At 37.3% G+C, this 25,700-nt stretch overlaps 1 protein-coding gene across 2 annotated transcripts in view; it reads left to right on the top strand.

Annotated features, from left to right (window-relative positions):
* Positions 1 to 226: 226 nt before the first annotated feature.
* Positions 227 to 25,700, top strand: part of LOC127434233 (probable G-protein coupled receptor 158) — a 245,547-nt gene continuing 220,073 nt past the window's right edge. For both annotated transcript variants that reach the window (XM_051686812.1, XM_051686811.1), the window contains exon 1: positions 227 to 1,210. In XM_051686812.1, the coding sequence (XP_051542772.1) occupies positions 366 to 1,210 (845 nt within the window). In that variant the 5' untranslated portion in view covers positions 227 to 365. The remainder of the gene's footprint in view (positions 1,211 to 25,700) is intronic.

Raw genomic sequence — 25,700 nt, 5'->3', positions numbered from 1 at the left:
GGGCGGAGTGTGTTTGTCATCCAAGTGTGAAGTACTGACTCCCTGCATCCGAAAAATAGTTTCCCCCCCTCTCTGTCTTCTGATTCGATCACGTCTGTTGTGGTCCAGCATCATATTGGGAGGAGAGCATCGGAGATCACCTACATCTGCTCCTGCAAGGATCTGGAGATACGAGACCAAGCAACATCACTGACGATGAGAAATTGATTACTGATACACTAAACGCACAGGGATCAAGTGGCAGAAATGCGTGAAAATCCACAGGTGAAAAACTGATCTGCTGATTTGATTCATTCCAGCTGTGATTTCTCGCATCAGATTCGGTAAACAGAAGCTGGTAAGGTAACAGAGAGGTACTGAAGGATATGGCCATAATCTGGATATCGTTACTCTTGCAAGTAGCATTTGTTATTGGATCAAATTATAGATATGTGGAACACGATCGGGACCTAAAAGCGAAGCTAACCAGTTATAATACGAAGAATAACCAGCAAGCGCATCTCCGGAAGCCCCATTCAGGTTTAGCGCAGAAGATCGAGGAGCAGGTACCCAGAGTGGTGACTGCGTTTCTGCACACGGGGGATTCCTCCACCTTAGAACACGCCAATTGCTCCAGGAGATATGAGCTGGCGTTGTTGCGGGGAAGGACGCACGGAGACGCGCATCACTCCATGCGCAGCGTGCTGGACACGGTCCTTCACGCCACGAACTTCCTAAACATGATCCTACAAGCCAACAGGTCCAGAGACCAGAGCCCCAGACGTGACATGGAGTGGTACCAGGCTCTGGTCAGGAGTATTCTGGTTGGAGACCTCAAGATCCATCGATCCATGGTCACCGTGGGCGCAGAGTCCGTACCCGAAGGTCCATCTGTTTACCTCCAGGCCACACGAGCAGGTGGAGAGATCATCCTCCAGGATTTATCCAGCAATGCCCACCGTATGTTAAAAAACAGAACGGCAGATACCGAGTGGTACCATGAGCATAAAAATAAAAAGAAGACCCAGCTCCAAAAGCGTGTGCTGAGTCAAGATTTTGCCTCTTATGACGCGTCTGTGCGCAACGGAGAAAGTTATATTACCGACAAAACTCAGATTCATTGGTCAGCTCCGTATCTGGAATGTGCAAATGGAAATTTCATTCCCAGATGGCTCTTAACATTGTCTGCTGGCTTCTATGGCCTCAAACCCAACCGGAGTCCTGACTTCAGGTAACATGTCAGTGTGGATTTGCATTATTGATGCAAATCCACACTGAATCCACACAAAAAAAAAAAAAAAAAAAAAAAAAAAAATTGTCTGGTTTTCCTGTATCTACACATTTATTTAATCAAGATCAATTTAGGCTACTTGAGAAGCAAAATGACATAAGGTAGTTTGCCTTGTTTTCAGATAAATCTTATAAAATGTAGTAACACTATTTGCCACTGGGTGACGAAAAAATAACTTGATTCAACAAAAAAGCTGATTTTTCTTACCCCTTTGGTAATTTTGTATTTCTTGTTTTAAGCATAAACACCAAATTTGGTTAGATTTGTCTGAAAACAAGATGTAGACCTAAATTAAGTAATTTATTCTTGTTTTAAACATGTTTAGAAATTTCTACTGGAAAATAAGATAAAAATGCACAATATATATATATATATATATATATATATATATATATATATATATATATATATATATATATATTTTTTTTTTTTCAGTGCAACATAGTATAATATAGGTAACAATTGTGCAAATGCCTCTTAACTAAAATGTGCTTTTTTATTTGACTGATATATATATATATATATATATATATATATATATATATATATATATATATATATATATATATATTGGAAATTGATAGAGAAACATAATTTGTGTGAAAAGAAATAATAATAGAGTGTTGTTTTGATTTAAATATAGTGTACAGTAGACATAGAGACAATGGTAATGGGGCAAAATTTGTCAACTTATGCAAGTACTTTTGAGACAGCAAGATGCTTTTTTTGAGCAACAAATTAAGATAATGCTTATTCAAAATAACCAGTTCAGAAAAGGGTGCATAATTACCTGTTCATTTCAATCACATATGGCATTTCCTAACATCTCAAGTATTCTATAAACAAATGAATCTCTATTGTGATTGGATCAGTCAATGCGAGCCCATGAACATTCTACATAAATCAATTCACCACACTTAAGAAAAACAATGTGTTTTATGGGGGTTCTTTAGCCCCTGGTACAAGAGGGCTTTTTACCCCCAAATACTATCCTTTCACTTTTTGGACAGTTATTCTCTTTTGATTTAAAGGAATATTCTGGGATTAATACAAGTTAAACTTAATCAACAGCATTCATCGCATAATGTTGATTACCACATAAAATAATTTCGACTTGTCCCTCGTTTTCTAAAAAAAAAAAAAAAGCAACGTTCTGTGTTACAGTGAGACACTTACAATTTAAGTGAATGGGGGCCAATCCGTAAATGTTAAAATATAGACTGTTTCAAATGTATAGACACAAGACATAAACCTTATGTGTGTTAACACAATTTTAGTGTGATATTTTTTCCGTGTAAAGTTATCCAAATTTACGATGTTGTTGCCATGATGATGTGACGACATAACGCCCTAAACCCTAAAACGACCATAAAAACACAAATTTAAACAACTTTACAGCTTGAATAACACACAAGTTTTAACAGAAGAATTAATGTAAGTGCTTTTATTAATTCATGAGCTTCACATTTCTGTCTTTAAACCCTCTAAAATTTGGCCCCATTCACTTACATTGTAAGTGCCTCACTGTAAACTCGATTTTTGCTATTACAAAGATCCTCGAGTCTATTCAAAGATGTGTTAAGGGTCGCCTGTAACGCTGAAGCTAAGGCAAGAGGAATAGAGATGCTTCTGTTTCCTGTCGACTAATTAATCCCGCAGGTACCACCACCAGCCGGAATTGTTCTTTGCATGCTACAACTGGTCCTTTACCGTAAAATCTTTAAAGTGCAGCATTTATGTGATTGATGTAACTGTAACTTAAGCATAGTTGGACTGTCATGTCTCAATAAGAGATACGCCTTATGTTTTAATGCTACAGTGAGACTGTGTTATTGACCTTGTTTTGTATCATATAGCTAAATGATGATTGCCTACAAATATCTGGCACTGTCATCTTCAAACTCTCCAGTCGATTGTCTAAACGAGGAAATCCATAGGAAGCTGGTGTCTCTCTGGGTTTGTTCGGTAGTTATGCTGTAATTTGTAACCTCTCTGTGCAGGTCGATATTTGGCCAAGGCTTTCACTTATGATTGCTCGCATCCCCAGGATAATGAATTCCCAAACACTTGCCTTCCTTGCCGTGAAGGTAGAGCCATCCTGTTGTCTTGAGGCCCACTCTTTGCCTTTTCCACCACTCATATTTATAAAGGGGCAATGGTGGTGGGGGAAAGGGGTGTTCTAATGCAATGTCTTCAGCCTTCACTACCAGGATCCCTTTCAGTCAATACCACAATGAATAAATAATGAAAGATGTACAACAGCAACTAGAGGCACCTCTCCTGCATCTGGAGACATTTTTAGATTAATGTTGTGTATCGGGATTTTAGATTTAGACCTTGTTATCATGGCAGGCAGCCTGACATTTATAAACCGAAATGGCTTGGTATCTGGTGAAAAATTAATTACATCTAGTTGAGTCTTTCTTTAGTTTGACATGTTCCATTGTCTGGTGTACCGAGAGCAAATATACATGTTTGTCTCACTTATGATGAATGGTAAATAGATTTTTACATATTCTGATGAAAATGTGATACTTGCCTGTGCAAAACTTGCATCCACAATGTGTTCTGGGTGATTGCCACTGCATTGCTAAACAGTTGCTAAGGTGTTCTGAGTGGGTTGTAGCACAATGTTATTCAGTTGCTAGGATGTTCTGGATGATTGTTAGGGCTTTGCTATAGGTCAGGGGTTCCCAAACTTTTTTTGACAGCTGAACCCCTTTGACCTAAATGATTCACATGAAGTACTTTTCAAAATATAATAAGTCTTTGCACTTCATTTGTCTAATTCTTTTTAGATTTGAATGAACCTTTATTACGTCATCTTGATCAACATACTGTTATTATACAGAAATGGTTTTGGATCTTTCAAAAATCCCTCAACCAAGACCAAAATGATCAATTGTAACTCTTCCTAGAGGTTTCAAGCTACATTCACCAAACTTGGCACAGACCTTCAGACTGTTCAGACTTGGGTTGTTGTGTCTTTTATTATTGGTCGGACTTACAGTTTTCCCATAATGGATAATCAAATATTCCAAAAATCCCATAGACTTAAATTGATTGTTAAGAATGTTAAGACTTTGTCAAAGAATGTTCATGATTTAAAAATGTTCGTGATTTCAAACACCAACTGTCAAAACTAACTAACTAACCAACAAACCAACTAACCAACTAACAAACTAAGGCTACTTTCACACAGTTAGTGTTTGAGATTGACAACTGTATTTGCTTACCGGTGTAATTATTGAAATGTCCCGTTCATACAATAGCTTACATTAGCAACTCAAATGCTGTCTGTATGAACGAGCAGCCGAAGTCACAACTGTATTCTAACAGCTGTAACCATAGTGACAGTGACTAAAAGATGGCGACGACCATAACACTGGCATGTTTTATCACAACTGCAGCCACATAATTAAATAAATGAGTCCATTCGAGGCACAAGTTCATCCATCAGATCATAATTAACCGACAGCGGCTTTGAGTGCTTTTTAACCGCATGTAGAGTGCAGCTTTTGTGTCACACGGCTCGTGCCCATGAGCAGCCAGTGGATGACAGCAGCTGAATCTTCAGATGACACGCAGCTCATTTCTCCGTCTCCGTGAGTTAACGAAACCCCACATGAAACACACGAGACACTCGCGTGTACAGTGCAGCGTGTCTCTCACTGTACATGACGTAACTAACAACTTGTTGTCCAGTACGGTTCCGTTCACACAGCGTAGGTTTGCCAAGAATGCGCTTGTGAGACCTGAAAATTTGCGGGTGTCAGTTCGGTTATAGAATGCGGTTGTCACTCATAAATAACTGAACTGTGTGTGAACATAACCGTATTAAGCATTCAAAACAGGACTGACAACCGCATTCTGCTGCTGTGTGAACGTGGCCTAACTAACTAACTGACTAACTAACTAACAAACTAAATAAACGTAGCATTACCTAGCAACTAGCCAAAACACCCTAGTGACCAATTAGAACACCTTAGCAATGCCTAGCAACCAGATGGATCATCCTACCAACCAGTTAGTAATGCACTTTCTGACTGTTTGTATAACCTTTAAATTTCAAACTTTTTTAAGGCTTTGTCAAGCCTACATCGAAGTTTGTCTTGACAAACATATCCAATGTAGTTACAATTATTGTGATTTTATTATCATTATTATGAATTTAATTTAATTTAATTCACCATTAGCATTTCTATCCCAATCCGAGGTTACGCTACAAATACATTTGTAAAATTTCCGCCATGGTCTATCTTTGTCTATCATTTTTGTTTCCTTGTCCTGGTAATTTTTTCCCTGGTAAAAAGACATGTATAAATACATGTTTACATTGTCTAAAATGTGAGTTGTGCTTGTCTGTGCAAAACTCTGCCACAACCCTAAGGTGTTATTAAGCGGCGGCTAAAGTGTGTTGAGTGTGTTTTTTTAGTACATTGCAATGCCATGGTTAGGGTGTTCTGGGTGGTTGCTAGGTGAAAAAGTGAACCCCAAGTCTGATATTCTGATCCCAAGATACGACTTGGTTCCCTCCTTCAAAGTAAGTCAATGGGAATTGTGAACACTTAGAAAAGTAATAGCACCCCTGTCCTCAACAAGCCTCATGAATAACAACAAACTCCTATCACTGAGTATGAACAATAACAATAGTGATGCTTGCCACCACTAAATAGACATACACTATACCAAAAGGAACAAAGAGCACAGAGAACAGAAACTATTTAGACTGTGAAGCATCTTCACCCTTCATCAAAATAATGTGATAACATATTAAAAAGTGGTCACCAACTAGTTTTTCAGAGGACAAAACATATGGTTGACTAACAATAGTTCTGTTGCAGCCTCAGATTCCATTCTCTGGTAAAGTTCTGATTATCAGATGACATGGTGAAATGGCAAAAATGCACTTCACTACAACACACATCTGGTTATATGGCCAGTTATAACACTCCTCTCCATTATTTGAATTGACATAAATTACTACTGCCATGATCAATAAAATGTAGACACATCTCTTTTTAATAAAATTCTGTTTGCTGCATACTTTCCATGGGTGGAAATTGTGCAATAGTTCAAAAAATGTTCATAATTTGCCTAGAAAGGAGAGTTGTTTGCGATAGAAAATATGACAATGACTTAACTGAAATACCCACAGCACAGAGCTATTCAGCCCATTTAGCAGCTGTTTGGGTAGTGAATAAGAGTTTTGTGCTGAAATACCATGCACAGCATAACTGTTTACTAAATTCACCCCTTATTATGTAAAGCAAGTAAACTGCTGTTTGCTTGCTTTAAATTATTCTTAAGTTGCCACATGCATTTTTTCTTTAATTCATCCCTGGTCAGGTGAGAGACAGTGAGGGTAGGTTGGGGAGCAACGTGAACTCTATTAAAGCTGTTCTGTCAGCCGGGGTCCTCTGGGGATACAGAAGTCCACAGTGTGCACAAGCCCCCTTACAACCCATGGGACGCTGCCCTGGAAATTGGCCAATTACAGATTAACTGGTAGTCTCAAAAAGCCACTACAGCAATTCTGTCCACTGTAATGTAATGCTACAGTAGTCTACGTATCTAGTTGACCATCGGCTACTGGCATAAAGCCTGGTCTACACCACAGCTTATTCAGGCCAAGAACTGCCCAAGTAGACCGGAAGACATTGTTTGACCAACCACAATGTGTTTTGTTTTTATGTGGCGTTTTGGGGTGTGTGAATCTGAAATAGATAATACAACAAAAATAGAACATAAAAAAACAAAAACAAAGTAAAGTCTCCACTAATGGTTGTACAGCCGAAGAAATTAGCAGAAACGTGTGTAGATTTGTAATCAGAATTTCACTGATTATTTAATGTGACAGAAGATTAAAAAACGCTTAAGTAAAATTCACGTAAATTTGCCTGAATGTGAAAGCTGTCTTTGCTTGTATCTTGTTGTTGTGACTATATTGTTTCGCACTGCAGTTGTACTTTAAACTTGATCTTTACCCTGCTGTTAAGTCAGTCTGTACCTAGTAGAGTTGGGGTACTCGAGTTTGGACTCGGACTCGAGTCCGAGTCACGAGTCCAATTTTAATGGACTTGGACTTGTCATGGACTCGGATGAATTTTTACTCGGACTTGACTCGGACTCGAGCCTTTGGGACTCTGGATTTTTTTCCGAGTCCAGCCGAGTCCATGACATTTGTGATGCAATGAAAAAAAGAAAAATAAATAAAACAGAAATTAATTAACACATCTCTGTCTGCATGCAGCTGTATTAGCCCCTGAAGTTGTAGACGTAGCCAGAGTAGTTTCACTGTGTTTAGGCAAACACACACGCACACACACATACACACATGCACAGGCACACTCATCAGTTAACCAGTACACTTGAATGTTACTACAGAGACTACTGTATAACATCGACAACAGAGGTGGCTGGCACATTGAAAACATAAAGACGTGTATGTATCCAATGTAACAGAAACTAAACAAGGCAGTTTCACATGACATGCGACCTGACAACTGGTAAAATTACCTGTGTCGTTTGTGCAGCCAAGACGGTGCTTGCATTGTGGGTTCATCGTGGTTAAAAACTTAAAATCAAAAACTTCATTGAGTCAAGTCACCCACATCATGTCTCTCACAGTTTACTAAAAAAAGCATATTGAAATAAAAACACATAAAAATAGCATTAATATTGGATATTAAGTCTTTTTAGGGGTAATGTATCTACACATGTAGGCTTCTGTAGTCTCTTGTGGTCCACACAGTGTTGTCAGCTTGAACTGGTCCATAATAGCTTGATGAATGAACTGTGCAACTTTTTAAATAGTCGGGGGGAAAAAAGTGTTATTGCTAAAGCAGACAGCAACTCTAAACAGACAAACGGCACCTATTTATTATTGACTGACTATTTTCAAAGCATTGACGATCTGCTTAAAATACATTCTTTTACAGCATTTGTCCGCCATTCACAACATTCAACCATGCACAATAAAATATTAGGATAAATTTAATTATAGACTATAAAATAAATGTATTATTCGATGACAGAGTTTGTGTATGAAGCTAAACTTCATGTTACGAGATGAATTTAGTTGGTTATGACGTTTTTATTTTAAATGTTTATTTTATTTTATTTTTATTGTAAACCACCAGGTAACTTATGCACATCCTATTTTTTGGCCTATATCTCTGACACTTTTGAAAGACAGTTCTGTTAAATTTATGACTCAAAATTATTATTCTACATGTTTTTGCAGTTAAAGAAGAGCTCAGTGAAATTTTCTTTGGTTGGTATGTAAAGATTTCAGACTGATTGCAGACCAACGCGGCTGCCGCTCAAGCAAATATCAGTTATTATAATTTCTTTATCTTCTGTGGCAGCTGCTGCGAGATACACACGGACACATCAGGGATTTAGATACATGAGCAGCACGCAGAACTGCCCTGCATTGTGTGGTTTCCCACAAATTAACTAGAAAATCATGTCCGTGACGACATGGCCCTAATATTATCAGTGGGTTTTTCCAGTGTTTTTGGATGTAGCATTTGCAGTCAAATCGTGAGATGTAACTTCTCAGCGAGTGCTAATTACTACTGTGTTAACTCATTTGTATATACTGTATTTTCCTAAATCAGTCGGCAGATAGAGAAAAAAGATTCAGAAAAATCTCATTATAGACTATTATTTCTTTACATAGGGATCATTTTAAATAAAATAAAATAAAATACAATTTGAAACATAATAACCTTGTTTGTAATGACTAACACAGCTTTCACTTTCTTTAGTCTATGTTTGAGTGGAGGGGAAAAGCAACATATAACTGAAATGTCAACAGAATGCAATAAGAATTGTGTTGAAGGACAGTTTTGTCTTCATACACCTAAAGCATATGCTTTCATTCTGAAATCACTTACTAATACTAATCATAAAATGTATATATGAAATGCAACAGAGGTGTTTTTGTTACATTTATATTGACAAACTGTTTTTCTTAGTTGTGAAGTTTAAAATAAGCTTAAAATATTGATGTTGAGTTTACGGTTACAATTTTAATTCAGATTCATGAACAGATTCATTCGGACTCGGACTCGACTCAGACTCGGCTTGTTATGGACTCGGTCTTGAGTCGGCTCGGCTCCTTTTGGACTTGCACTCAACTCGGACTCGATTGTTTAAAGACTTGGACTTGACTCAAACTCGACCAAGGTGGACTCAAACCCAACACTAGTCCTTAGCATTTGAATTCTTAGCGTTTATGGACTTTAAGGTAATATCACATTCACTGAGGGAATAACAGAGTGAATATGAATGAAATGGAAATGTTGTCTGTCCTCTGTCTGACCTCATGTCTGGAGGAGTTCAGTCTGTTGGGAGAAATCTATCCATCTCCTGTGTTAGTCCGAATTAGCGTGTACATGTTCGTTGTTCTGCTCTGTTTGAATAAATTTGGTATAAAAAGGGGAGCTCATTAAACAAAATATGGAGATGGATGCCACCTCATTTCAAAGCTCTGGGTTGCAGTGAAACACTTACAATGGAAGTGTTTTTGAGTGTTAAAATACTCACTTTTTCAAAAGTTTAGGCACAAGATATAAACAATATGTGTGTTATGATTTTAGTGTGATAAAATCCCTTGCAAACCTTTTCTGTGTAAAGTTACATCCAATTTTACATCATTGTGTAACATTGTAAACCCTAAAACCTTAAAATGACCATAAAAATGACAATTTAAACAACTTTACAGCTCAAATAATACATGAGTTTTAACTGAATGTGCTTTTATTAAATTATAAGCTTCACATTTCTGCCTTTAAACCCTCCAAAACTTTTCCACATTCACTTCCATTGTAAGTGCCTCACTGTAACACAGATTTTTTTAAAGAAAAGAAGGGACGAGTCGAAATTGATTTTTGTGGTAATCAACATTGTGCCACAAATGCTGTCGATTGAACTTAACTTGTATTAACTCGGAACATTCCTTTAATTGAATCAGATAAAATAAACTAGAAGTACACAAAGGCCGATGTTAAATTAATAACATAAGTGCTCAACAACACATATTTTAGGATTATGAAGGACGAGCTTTAATAGTGACACACATCGTAATCACGTGAGTATTTATGTAAAGTGTGGTTCTAGCACGTACATTTGCATAGGCACTAAAGCATATAATATAGATGTTTTGACTGCATCTAAAATATAAATCATTTAAAATCAATTAGATTAATCTAAATATTCAGTGCCATCACGTTTATTTAATGCAGTTGATGCAATGGTTTTATTTTTCACAATACTGGTGCCGTATTCAACTCGTGTTTACCAAGACTACACTTTAAAATGTTTAAATAAAAATTCTGTAACTATACTTTTTTATACTGTGTATATATATATATGTTAAGAAATTGTTAAAGTTAGGTTATGGGTAGGGATGGGATTAGTGGCTCAAAAATACTTTATGTATATATATATATATATATATATATATATCACACAGTATACAAGGTATATACAGTATACAGTACAGTATATACTAATATATATATATATATATATATAACTATAATTACTAAAATTATTGTCACTGCACATCCATCTGAGTGTAAAAAATTTTATATTGTTGAAAAATTGTTATGATTAGGTGTTGGGGTACAGTTAAGGGATCTAAAATATCTTTAAGATATTAAAAATGTAACTATACAAATATATTCATAATATAAAGGATCTGTGATATTTTTAAGTTTAAAACATTTTAGATATTGTCAATACTTCCATTTTTGTACGTTTCAGCATCGATCCAATCAATAAAATTTATACCTATTATTCATAGGTATAAATACCTATGAATAATAATGGGATCAGGCTGGACTATATGTAAGACTAAGCAAGCAAGACAAACAAGTTGATACTGAAACTATATATTTTAATAACCTCTAAACCCCTAAGATATTTAATTTTTAGAAGATTGTTGTATTTTAGAATTTTTAGACGATAGACAATTTTTAAAATTCATAACATCAGTGAAATACAAGCGTAGTTTTATTATCTACCCCTCATCCACATTTTAAATATTAATAGTTATGGCAAATAGATGTAATATTGCTACCAAATCAACACAATTACATATGCACCTTTTGAAGAAGAGATAACATTTTAAAATGATGTATGATTTGATTTATTGTAAATAAAATTAGCACCAAAAATAACATAAGGAAGACATTTTTATTTGCTGAATTCCATTTTATATATATATATATATATATATATATGTGTGTCAATCATTATGGGACACTTGAGCACTTGAGCAGTAAGGGCTTCAATGCGGTATGTTTCGCCTTCAGACTGAGGGGGGCATTTTGTGACTTCAATACAGGACACAACTTATTTAGTACAGTACGTTTTGGCATCAGACCAGAGGAGGTATTTTGTCACTTCAATACGGGACACAACCCTTTTAATATGGTACGTTTCATCATCAGACCGAAGGGGACATTTTGCCACTTCAGTACGGGACATAACGTATTCAATATGGTACGTTTCGTCGTCAGACCAGATTGGGCACTTTGTCGTTTGGGACTTAATGTTTTCAATACAGTAAATTTCACCATCGGAGGGGGCATTTTGTTGCTTCTGTGCGGGACATGACATTTTTAATACAATATGTTTTGCCATCCAACCAGAGGATTCCCCCACTCACATTATGACATCTTCATTTCGACCAAAACATGGGATGTCCTGGCTAATACGGGACAGTTGGCAACCCTTATCATTACTAATTGTGTTATTTTTGGAGAAGAATAATAAATTGAATTGTACATGCAGACATCTGATATTCCACTGTGAGTGTAGTCTGCATTTTATAACCAATGTTACATTTATTAAGAGTTACAATTATCCCTGCTCTCCTCTACTCTCTAAAGAGCAAACTGTCATTCTACTGTGATCTCAAATGAATATGGATGTATGAAGCGTAGAGTAATTTTTGAGTATATCTGTTCAGGCAGCGACAACTAGCTTTAAGGCACATGTCCACCGAATAGCGGATGGTCTTAAAAGCCTCCTCTTAATAGATCAAGTGCACTGATGCATTATGTTTTAGTATGAGCTCAATCTCATGTTGTGCTTCTATTTTAAGGAAGCAAAATGCAGGAAATGTGATGGAAATGCATTAGGTTGACAGCACGAGTTTGGGATAATGTGACTCGAGGCCTCCACTGTGACACTGGGGTCATTTTGTGGAGTTCTGTCACCCATTATCAAAGCAGACAGCCCAGCGATCATTAATGTCACAGAGCGCTGTGACGCCATTCTGTTTGTGCCCTCACATTTCACTCTGTCCCACCCCTCACCCCATCCCCCCTTAACAGATTTGGCACTGTCTCTGCATCCACAGTTTCTGCACAAGCTAAAATTAACATCAACATTTTTGTAGTGAAATGCTTTAGTATTTTACTGTAATAAAATAAAGTGAGTGGGTGGCTTTGCCCGCACTGAATCATGGACTACACATCGTGCATTTTGCTGATGCAGTCTGAGAGGGTTCGTTATTCGGTTGGTTGCCTGACTCTCGCTCTATCTACATTTTTATAACTTTTTTTATTTTCCTTTATTGGCTTATTGTTAAGTTTATTTGTTCATTTTGTGGGTTTGATGTTGTTATTTACTGTGGCCTATTTCATTGAAAACTTTCATGTGCAGTTCAATAGTTTGATCTATATATATATATATACAGGTGCATCTCAATAAATTAGAATGTCATGGAAAAGTTCATTTATTTCAGTAATTCAACTCAAATTGTGAAACTCGTGTATTAAAGAAATTCAATGCACACAGACTGAAGTAGTTTAAGTCTTTGGTTCTTTTAATTGTGATGATTTTGGCTCACATTTAACAAAAACCCACCAATTCACTATCTCAAAAAATTAGAATACATCATAAGACCAATAAAAAAAACATTTTGAGTGAATTGTTGGCCTTCTTGAAAGTATGTTCATTTACTGTATATGTACTCAATACTTGGTAGGGGCTCCTTTTGCTTTAATTACTGCCTCAATTCGGCGTGGCATGGAGGTGATCAGTTTGTGGCACTGCTGAGGTGGTATGGAAGCCCAGGTTTCTATGACAGTGGCCTTCAGCTCATCTGCATTTTTTGGTCTCTTGTTTCTCATTTTCCTCTTGACAATACCCCATAGATTCTCTATGGGGTTCAGGTCTGGTGAGTTTGCTGGCCAGTCAAGCACACCAACACCATGGTCATTTAACCAACTTTTGGTGCTTTTGGCAGTGTGGGCAGGTGCCAAATCCTGCTGGAAAATGAAATCAGCATCTTTAAAAAGCTGGTCAGCAGAAGGAAGCATGAAGTGCTCCAAAATTTCTTGGTAAACGGGTGCAGTGACTTTGGTTTTCAAAAAACACAATGGACCAACACCAGCAGATGACATTGCACCTCAAATCATCACAGACTGTGGAAACTTAACACTGGACTTCAAGCAACTTGGGCTATGAGCTTCTCCACCCTTCCTCCAGACTCTAGGACCTTGGTTTCCAAATGAAATACAAAACTTGCTCTCATCTGAAAAGAGGACTTTGGAACACTGGGCAACAGTCCAGTTCTTCTTCTCCTTAGCCCAGGTAAGACGCCTCTGACGTTGTCTGTGGTTCAGGAGTGGCTTAACAAGAGGAATACGACAACTGTAGCCAAATTCCTTGACATGTCTGTGTGTGGTGGCTCTTGATGCCTTGACCCCAGCCTCAGTCCATTCCTTGTGAAGTTCACCCAAATTCTTGAATCGATTTTGCTTGACAATCATAAGGCTGCGGTTCTCTTGGTTGGTTGTGCATCTTTTTCTTCCACACTTTTTCCTTCCACTCAACTTTCTTTTAACATGCTTGGATACAGCACTCTGAGAACAGCCAGCTTCTTTGGCAATGAATGTTTGTGGCTTACCCTCCTTGTGAAGGGTGTCAATGATTGTCTTCTGGACAACTGTCAGATCAGCAGTCTTCCCCATGATTGTGTAGCCTAGTGAACCAAACTGAGAGACCATTTTGAAGGCTCAGGAAAACTTTGCAGGTGTTTTGAGTTGATTAGCTGATTGGCATGTCACCATATTTTAATTTTTTGAGATAGTGAATTGGTGGGTTTTTGTTAAATGTGAGCCAAAATCATCACAATTAAAAGAACCAAAGACTTAAACTACTTCAGTCTGTGTGCACTGAATTTATTTAATACACGAGTTTCACAATTTGAGTTGAATTACTGAAATAAATGAACTTTTCCACGACATTCTAATTTATTGAGATGCACCTGTATATACAATATATTGCCAAAAGTATTCGCTCATCTGCCTTTAGACGCATATGAACTTAAGTGAAATCCCATTCTTAATCCATAGGGTTTAATATGATGTCGGCCCACCCTTTGCAGCTATAACAGCTTCAACTCTTCTGGGAAGGCTTTTCACAAGGTTTAGGAGTGTGTTTATGGGAATTTTTGACCATTCTTCCAGAAGCGCATTTGTGAGGTCAGACACTGATGTTGGATGAGAAGGCCTGGCTCGCAGTCTTCACTCTAATTCATCCCAAAGGTGCTCTATTGGGTTGAGGTCAGGACTCTGTGCAGGCCAGTCAAGTTCTTCCACACCAAACTCGCTCATCCATGTCTTTATGGATCTTGCTTTGTGCACTGGTGCGCAGTCATGTTGGAACAGGAAGGGGCCATCCCCAAACTGTTCCCACAAAGTTGGGGGCATGGAATTGTCCAAAATCTCTTGGTATGCTGAAGCATTCAGAGTTCCTTTCACTGGAACTAAGGGGCCAAGCCCAGCTCCTGAAAAACAACCCCACACCATAATCCCCCCTCCACCAAACTTCACAGTTGGCACAATGCAGTCAGACAAGTACCGTTCTCCTGGCAACTGCCAAACCCAGACTTGTCCATCAGATTGCCAGATGGAGAAGCGTGATTCGTCACTCCAGAGAACACGTCTCCACTGCTCTAGAGTCCAGTGGCAGTGTGCTTTACACCACTGCATCCAATGCTTTGCATTGCACTTGGTGATTTATGGCTTGGATGCAGCTGCTCGGCCATGGAAACCCATTCCATGAAGCTATCTACGCACTGTTCTTGAGCTAATCTGAAGGCCACATGAACTTTGGAGGTCTGTAGCGATTGACTCTGCAGAAAGTTGGCGACCTCTGCGCACTATGTGCCTCAGCATCTGCTGACCCCGCTCTGTCATTTTACGTGGCCTACCGCTTCGTGGCTGAGTAGCTGTCATTCCCAATCACTTCCACTTTGTTATAATGCCACTGACAGTTGACTGTGGAATATTTAGTAGCGAGGAAATTTCACGACTGGACTTGTTGCACAGGTGACATCCTATCACAGTACCACGCTGGAATTCACTGAGCTCCTGAGAGCGGCCCATTCTTTCACAAATGTTTGTAGAAGCAGTCTGCATGCCTAGGTGCTTCATTTTATACACCTGTGGCCATGGAAGTGATTGGAACACCTGAATTCAATTATTTGGATGGGTGAATGAATACTTTTGGCAATATAGTGTATATATATATATATATATATATATATATATATATATATATATATATATATATATATAAAAATAAAAAAAAAAATGGATTGAAATAATCTTGTAGCAATGGTGTCACGGAGGGTCTCGTGAGCATGCATGGACCGTCGGATTTCTGTGGTATTGACGCCAGTTGGAACTGTTGTGTGCTGGGTTAAAGCACATCTTTTTTTTGTTCTGAGGTTTATTAAGGATTTTATGGTTACATCAGTGTTGAATTGCGGTCTATATAATTTAGCTTTATCTAATTTTCGTGAGAGTGCTAATTCAAAGCGCAATTTTCGTGCCAGCGCAAAGCGCAAGTGGGCATGGGAGGGAGAGTTTGCGCTGTCTGTGAGTGTATGCGTGCAAATTTGGGGTGTATTATATGTTAATGAAGTGCCGCAAAGCGCAATTTGTTGTCTTCCTGAAAAATGGGTCAATGCGCTAAGACGTTTAAGAAGCACGTCTAATCTCTATGCTGCCCACTGATTTAGCTGGAAGTGCTGTTAAACGTAGAGGCACATGTGAGCTTCAGTTTATGGGTGACATTTCCACAGAGGGCCAAAAGTGAGTTATATTTTTAGTTGCAAATGATGTAATACAGCCATCAGGAATGCATATTATGGAGTTATATGTGTGCCACAATTCTGTGCACTCAAAATTATATTTTGAGTACTCAATATGATATTTTGAGAGCAGAACAATTTTCTGTGAGTGCAAAATGATACTTTGAGCATGCAAGATTTTATTTTGAGAGCACAAAAGGTATTTTGCATGTGTGTGAACTCTGTGAAGTTTTGTAAAGCAATGTATCTCCTTGCAAAGATGAATTCATTTTGAGCAAACAAAAAGTTTGCATTTGAATAAAGTTTATTTGAATGTGAATTTGCACAGAATTCTGAAATTTATGTAACTCTACTGTATTTTGCGTGTGCAAGATCTCACTCGCTCTCTCCTCCTACCCACTCTGCATGCACTCATAGCTTTGACTGCTTGTTTGCTCTACAAGGTCACAGCATTATAATGTGCCAGAATTTCAGCCAATCAGAAATGAGGAGGTAAATTTTGATTGGCTGGCTAGACCACAGATCATACTGCTAATAAAAACAAGAGGAAGAGGAGAAGGGGATAGTTTGTTTTCAAGAAAGGAAATGTGTAACACACTATGACCACATGAAAGCAGTTCTTTTCTTGACAACTGTTTTTATTTAACCTTTATGAAATATATTTTTTAGTCTGTACACTGCCAATAGGCTTATTAGCTAGCTAACTATCTGGCTAGCTCTTTTAGTGTGGTTCTCTTGGCTAGTATTTGGTTATCTAGGTTACCAAGTTACACTTATGTATCTACTAGTTTGGCCATGTTAGTAACCACTTTCATCTGAAATTATATTAATTTAATCTCTCACATGTGTAAAACTCTTTAATGTAATAGTGTAGTTATGAGGGAACTAAATATCTATCCTACAGGATATTCTGAGAGAGCAGTTTATTAAAATAAATGTGACCAGATTACAGTCTACCATGGATCAGAAACCACTGAACCTTCTTCGTTTTGTTATTATTATATGAAATATTATTTTCTTTAATAAACATGTTATTTTGTCCACCTTCTTTAGTATGTCCTCTCCCATTATTTCGACAGCCTTGTATATTATAAATATTATGAATATTATAAATATTGCCTTAATTAACTTTCTGTTCTTGATAATAAATTAGAAAAGCTGTTTATGTTTGCATTTCAAAGCTGTGGGTTATCTTGAAATGTTCAGTATGCTGTTTTTATGACGTTTTATGATCACAACCCTTCTGGCAAAATTGATTAATGAGAGGAAATGGAAGAAAAGGAAAAGAGGCTAATTATGTCTCCTATCATAGTTTGGGGTACATTAAATGTACAGTATATTGAACCTCAATTGTTTGAGACTGCAAAATGTTTTAAAAAAATAGAAAGAAATCCTTAGCATTGCATGATCCCAGGCTACTATATTTTGAAAAATTTACATTACTGTAAATTAAGCCTTACAGTATTCCTGGCATGTCTATAATTCATGGGGTAAATATCTTTTATAATGATAACTGCATACAGTATATAAAGTGTGTAATGAAATTGGAGCATTGTGCCTGTTGTCTCTTCTGTTACATTTACAATGAGATGTGCATGGTTGCTGTAGCTACCTCAACTGTCCAATTGCAGAGTGCTTGTAAGAAGCTTCTAATAACCAATCCTGATGTAGGTAAAAAACCGAGCAGTCTAAAGTTCCGAGCACATGCAGAGGGCATACGAGGAGAGAGAATGAGTGAGACCTTGCACATGCAAAAAATGTATTAACCTTTGCAAGAAGATACATTGCTTTACAAAACTGAGTTCAAGCACGTACAAAATAACTTTTTGCGCGCTCAAAATATAATTTTGCACGCTCCAAAATACAATTTTGCGCGTGCAGAATTTTTGCACATATATAACTCCATACTATATACCTAAACCCGAACCACAAACCTAACCGTCAGGAGTGGTGGTGGCGTAGTGGGCTAAAGCATATAACTAGTAAGCAGAAAGTTGCCAGTTTGATCCTCACAGCAACCACCATTGTGTCCTTGAGCAAGGCACTTAACACCAGGTTGCTCTGGGGGTATTGTCCCTGTAATAAGTGCACTGTAAGTCGCTTTGGATAAAAGCATCTGCCAAATGCATAAATGTAAAATGAGTAAAAATTTAATTTAAAAGGGAAAATCAATCTAGTCTCATAGAACGTTATCATAACTACATTTTTGCAAACTGACCTTTAAATGCTGTGTTCCACATTTCACTGCAGTTTCTTGGTGAAATGTACACTAGAGGCTCTACAACCCTTACAAAAAATCAAACGTTCTGACAAACTTGCTGCAAATTTGCTGAAAACTTGCCGCAAATTTCCCACTCATTATTTTCACATGCAAATTGAGCTTGCGATTTGTCGCAAATGTTAGCTAGAAGACTGCAGCTCTTCACCAGTATTGGTGAACCTGCAGCAAACCTTTGGTGACAATAAGGAGTTTGCCGCAAAGCTAATTTGCATGTGAAAATAATGAGTGGTGAATTTGCAGCTTTGCAACAAGTTTTGCAGCTAGTTTTCAGCAAGTTTGCCAGAACTTTCGTTTTTTGTAAGGAAACAACTGTGCGTTTTATTCACTTTCACGCAAATCACGACTACAATGACTGATTTTGACTTTATAAACACTTATTTTTTTGCACTATTGCTCACACACTGCTATGTTATGTTATCAAAACTTTTACAATAATGCATCATTTGAAAAATTGCATATTTTAACGCTTGCATTACAGACCCACCTACATTTACACACTTATTCCAACATGATTAGCTTGCGTGATCGCTCATCTGATAGAGTGTTGGACTTTGAACTCAGAAGTCTGCAGTTCGAGCCCAGACAAACACGCAAGCTGACATGTGAGACAAAAGTTTTATTGAAGTGATACAAAATGATGTGATTGCTTCAGAAAATATGCTTTGCATATCACATTTGCATTTAGGACACTATCGGTTAGGTTTAGACGTTGGTTAAGGGTAAGGATGTTTGTACTTTTTACCTCTCATTTGCTTTTATGACACTATCGGTTAGGTTTAGGTTTAAGTTGTAGGTTATGGAGGTACGTTTTACTCATTAAAACCTCTGAATATAATATTAATTTTAAAAACCTCATTGTCTGATTATGACACCATTTCACTCGCTTATGTCAATATCATGTTGTTCACAACATTGGTCTTCCAATCTGGCTGGCAATACTGTTTACTAAATAATGTTTCAGCCTACCTAGTTCACCTTAGCTAATCAGTTTTGATAAGCCTCTGGATATTTTTTACCTTTATATTTTGCATTTAAGCAAAATATGCACGTCTTATTATACATTAATAATCTCATTGGTTTAGATGCATGAAATTGTTCTTCTCAAAAGCTCTCATCAGCTTCTCTATCTCATTTCAATCTCAGGGAATTCAGAAATACAATCCATTGCCACATAGTCTGCCAGAGTCATTACAGCCAATTTATACTAATCACAATAATCACCAGGCTTTTCATCAGCAAGACTAAATGATGGCACTGTTTTCAATCCACTTTCAGTGTTGTGAGTTATTAAAAGCAATGCAGTGCCACAGGTCCTGTCTGACCTTGGACGAAGGATGTGCCATTCCAATGCTTGATGAACACAGTGCTAAAATTAGCAAACTGGCGTGGCCAAGGTTTCAGTTAAGGCGAGCGGGGGCTCATCTATGACTGCACCTTCTCTGTCTATCTGTCTGAAGAGAGAAAAAGACAGAACAAAACAAATAGACTCTTATGTATCTAAGTGACTATAATAGTGATTGGTAAAAAGATTGGCAAAACTAGATACAACAAAATGCATTAGTGTCCATGGACTTTTTTTAAATCGCCATCAAGATTTTATGTTAACATTTATATAAATGTGTTAGGGAAGGTACTGTATCTTATGTATTTTAAAGTTTTCACCATTTTTAATAGCCTTTTTGCCTTCTCCAATTCATTTTGAATGGTCCTGCTGTGTGACAAATACATTTTTAGCTTGGACAAATATTCTTAAATTCTATAGTATCTCAATTAAAATGAGGTAATAAAAGCTGCATGCATAATACTATACCATGAATGGGTGTTTCTTCAACTTCAGGCACTTTTAGTACTGTGGACTTTTTAAAGTGCTTTTTCGCACTCTCAGTGTATGAGTTATGAAAATTCTCACCACAGTGTCATTTCCAGCACATGTCAAATTCTGCATTGTGTTGACACTGATGGACAGTACCGCCGCTCCCTATATGCATATTATGCAGTCTGCGTAGGGCACCAACTGCCTAGGGGGCAACAGAAACTCCACCGGCTGCCGTTCCTCGCACGATATATGTTGGTGAAGGACCTGATCACCTTGCAGCTTGCACCATGTCAGATTACTCTATGTCTTAATAGACGCTAGTGATGGGAAATCCGTTTCATTTCCGCAAACTGGGTCTTTCAAACGGTTCGTTTCAATCAGTGGTGATTTCTCAGGACCAGCAAAGCCTTCTCTGCTGGCCTAACATGCCAAATAAATAAATATTTTTCATCCTTTCATTCTCAAACACCTTTTTGCCTATGTATTTTTAATTGCGTTCCACTCTTAATTAATCTACAAACAAATAGAGAAAAACCAAAAGTTTATTCAGTCAGAATTTATTCCTTGATGCTTACAAGCAAAGTGTGACAACTGTTTCATAACTCACATGCCCAAAGCAGCACGTGAGTCTGAGCTCCATCCCATCAGGCCTTCAGAATTTCTTCAGAATCCCTCAACAGTGCAAATGAATGGGCAACTAAAGTCAGATTGTCAGATTCATCAGCCAGTCATATTGATTTATTTGTTCTTAATGGGTGTGGTCTTTAGGATATGTCCCGGTCAAGGCCTTCTAGCTGACATTGAGTGACGCAATCACGCTTTAAGTGATGTAATTTGAAATCGAAGAGTGTGAGATCGGCATCACTGCTGTTATTGCCGTTGAGAAAGAGACCCTTATGGATTTAAAAACACAAGATGTTCTTCTGCATGATTGTGCGATTTGTTTAATTTATTAAACAGGAAAGGAGGACTGATTTTCCCTTCAAGTAAATTGGTAAGTGCTTTTTGCATTGTTATAGCAACATCAGGAGTTTTCTAAGTGTAAATTAGGCTGCTGGAGCATTCAGTGTCGGATCAAGTTTTGAAAAGTAGTGCTGCATTCCATTCAACTCGGAACATCGGATTTTACAACTTCCTACTAGGAAAAGTGCAATGGAATGCATCTTGAAGTCAGAATTACAACTTGTAGGCTCGTGCAGAAATTCTCAACTCCGATTTCACGGAGATGCAGGGGCATGATGTCACACAAACATTCAAATAAAGCCATATGTGAATACATATGGCTGATTATTACCTTTTATTCAATTAAGTTATTATAATAAGGGTGTTTATTTTCATCAGTGTTTCATTCTGTGATTCTGCTTGTCGAATTGGACTGACAAATATTGATAACATCTTTGATAAGTTTCTTACATTAAAGTTTTGCACCTAAAGCACCCAATACAGACTCTGATGCACAAATGTGGATATATTCTACGTGTCTAAAGCATATAAAGAGAATAAACTAGTCTTAATCAACTCACCAGAAACCATGATTCAGGTATTAACAACTTAAAATATAATCTGCATGCACAATAAACGATAGTAAAATAAATTTACATCTCTCGACTGACAAGTTTTTGCATGTTTTAATAAATATATGATTTAATAAAACTAGTCATAAGCATATTTTCATTAAGTTTTATTTGTTATTAAAGAAACGTACATTTCAGCCCATGCTAGTTCAAGTCCTCGGGACATGCATGCTCATTACTTCAAGGATCGGCTCTTTCATTGGTTTTTGGTTCTTTTGGAGTCTAACACAACCGAAAACGCTGACATCTGATTCAGCGTGTAAGTTTGATTCATTCATTTTGAATGGGTTCTTTGATTCAATAACTGGTCTATTAACTCATAAGAGCCGCCTAGCCTGTATGAGTTCAATTCGTTCATTTTGAACTCAGTCTCATGCTTTTAGTCGTCTGCATTTAGTGTTGTTTTAGTATGTTGTTGCTGATACAGGAGTTAAAGGGATAGTTCACCTAAAAATGAGAAGCAGATCAATATTTAAGTCCTTTTTTGCTTGAAATTCTTCTCCCTGACCAGTAGGGGGTGATATGCTCGAAGAATGCAAATCACCAAAAAACTAAAGAAGAAGGACTTAAATATTGATTTGTTTTTCACCCACACATATCATATAGCTTCAGAATATATGGATTTAACCACTGGAGTCTTTTGGATTACTTTTATGCTGTGTTTATGTGCATTTTGGAGCTTCAAAATTTTGGCACCCATTCAGTTGCATTGTATGAACCTACAGAGCTGAAATATTCTTCTAAAAATCTTCATTTGTGTTCTGCAGAAGAAAGAAAGTCATACACATCTGGGATGGTATGAAGGGGAGTTAATGATGAGAGATTTTCATTTTTGGGTGAACTATCCCTTTAATAACATTCAGATTTATTTAAAATTTCCATTACAGTTAGCTACACAATTAATTAAGTCTAATTGAAAAAATACAAACACAAAATATATTATTAATTGTTTGTTTTAGTAACATCATCGAGTAAAATATTTTGCAAATATGTTTTAAATAATTCAAAAATAAAACTGTCATTAACATCTCAACACAAAGCAAGTCTTGGTAATACTCATTCGGTTATTTTTGTGTCTGACAGTTCAACGTGCTGGATAGCCAGTACAAGTACAAGTACTTCAGCTGTGTGTCTTGCGTCATCAGACTGGAACTAAAGGTCGATTCAGTTCGATTATGTGAACTGGCTCGACCAGTAACTTGCTGAGAATTGGCTCAAAAGAATGATTAAGTCAAGAATCAGACACCACAAATAGATGCACAATTTACATAATTACAGTAGTACACCCAAATTATAATAGTCATATTTTATTGTTCAAGTGTTGTACTTGCTATAGTTTACTTCCATGTTGCTTCGTCAAATAGCAATGTCAAATGTACATCAAGACAATCACTGAAACAACAGCACCACCTTAAGTAACAAATAGCATTTTCTATATACTATGCATGTGTACACGCATATGGGATACTGATAATTCACCACTATCACACAGAAAATCAATGTGATATTTTAGTCATTTATATGAACATTGTACTAATTCGTTTTATAATTTAAAAAAATACATATCCTGTGAAAGTAAACTTATATAGATATGAAATAATCATAAAAAAATGATTTATGGAAGTAAAAAAAAGTGATACTATTACATATCTCAGGACATTAATGACCATACACTTTTGGTAATGAAGCAGTTATAAAAATATATATTTTATTGCAATTTTGCCTTTTTTTAAAACTTTTTTTTTTTATACTACTCAGAAGAGAAAGGTTGAGGAATACTAAAAAGGTGGAGGCATAACAAAATGAGGTCCTGGGTCACTAAAGACCAGAGATATGCATTAGTTAGATCTCCTTGTATGTGGCTGACCACATGTTAGGTGGCTCGCCAGTGTATCAGAGTTCTTCTAATACGTGAGTGATGGTAGCGTAGTGGGCTAAAGCACATAACTGGTAATCAGAAGGTTGCTGGTTCAATTCCCACAGCCATCACCATTGTGTCCTTGAGCAAGGCACTTAACTCCAGGTTGCTCCAGGGGGATTGTCCCTTTAATAAGTGCACTGTAAGTCACTTTGGATAAAAGTGTCTGCCAAATGCATAAATGTAAATGTAAAATGTAATACATAAAGAACAGTTAGCCAGACCAAGTGCTTGTGGGGAAAAGAGTTTATTGATGATGATTGTGTAGCATAGCTCTTCTGAATCTTAATCCATATAATATATAAAAATAAACAATCTCTGTGACCAGACCTTTATACCTGGTAGCAGATGTGCTAACTATTTATACAGGAGATCACACATTGACCTCCTAAGTGAAACACAGGAAACTCCTGAGAATGACCCAGCTAGTGGGTTTGATAAATCTGTGCCATCTATAAACACATAGATGCAATGGATCAATACTAACACAGATGCCTTATAAACGCAAGCACAGACACAAAGTTAAAAACATCTAGCAATTAAAAATAAACAATTCTACACATTAAAGGCTTAAATAATATTTTCACACATTGACAAAATTACAGCCTGATTGGAAATGATGACCCCCTCACCACCAAAAAACACACACAAATTCTGCTCACGAGTGATATTAACTTAATTTTTCTTTGTTTTCTTCAAACATCACTTGTCTCAAATTTCCGGTTTGAGCAAACGCTGGCATGTTTTGACTGCCGCTGTTCTGCCACTGTTCTCCGGTTTCTTTGATGTTTTACCTTCAGTTTTCAGGAATTTTATTTCTTTCGTCTGGAGTGACCGCTCGTGGAGTAATATTTTGTTGTGAACTTATAACTATACATGTGTTTGGGACTTACACCAAACTTTTACCGGGCTGATCCGAGCCCACCTCACCATGCCACTTTCTCATTCGAGCAGCTTGCCTTGGGGCTGGCAAGTGAGGATATTAAAACGGGTTGCACAAATGGGTCATTAAGTATGTTTTGCCATTTACTGATCCATTTAGCCAGCTGGAGCCTCACCATTGTCCCTCGCCAGTCACAGCAGGGGAACTGCGACCTGCTCAGACTCATGCTCTTATTTTTCTATCAATATGGTGCGTTACAACTCAACATTGGATCTTCAGCATCTGAATTCCTCGGCTCGTCTTCCAGCTGGAATTTATGATCACTGTGCTACACTTGGATCCACACGTCGACCCCGGTATGTCCATCGAGGATTGCGTCAGCATCTCTGTAAGAGGGTCTCGGAATTCTCTACTGATATATTCCACATACTGGCTATCTGGTCTATACGTCACCGTCTCTCTTCCGGTGCAACTGGTGAGATGCGGAGAGTCAATTTTAAAAACCTTAGTTCGCTGAAGTACTCATCTCTCAGCTCTCCCAAGAATATAGACCCAATCACCATGAAGATGGCTTTAGTGAATGCAAGGTCTATATCAATTTTATCTTTTATTCTAAATGAATTTTTTTACATCACGTTCACTGAATGTTTACACTGAAAAGTAGTTTGTATGTTAATGTAATCTTGTGTTGAAGCAGTAAACGTATTTGGCTTGCTGTCCATATACTGGAGGGCTCAGAGCTCGAGACTCGACTCGAGTCCTGATTACCCCCAAAAAGGCGTTAAGATGAAAGAACAGTACCATAACTATGGCAGGAAGTATTTAGGACAG

Source organism: Myxocyprinus asiaticus, chromosome 44 (genome assembly GCF_019703515.2).
Source record: "Myxocyprinus asiaticus isolate MX2 ecotype Aquarium Trade chromosome 44, UBuf_Myxa_2, whole genome shotgun sequence".
Lineage (NCBI taxonomy): Eukaryota > Metazoa > Chordata > Actinopteri > Cypriniformes > Catostomidae > Myxocyprinus > Myxocyprinus asiaticus.
This window is presented reverse-complemented; position numbering and strand designations above follow the sequence as displayed.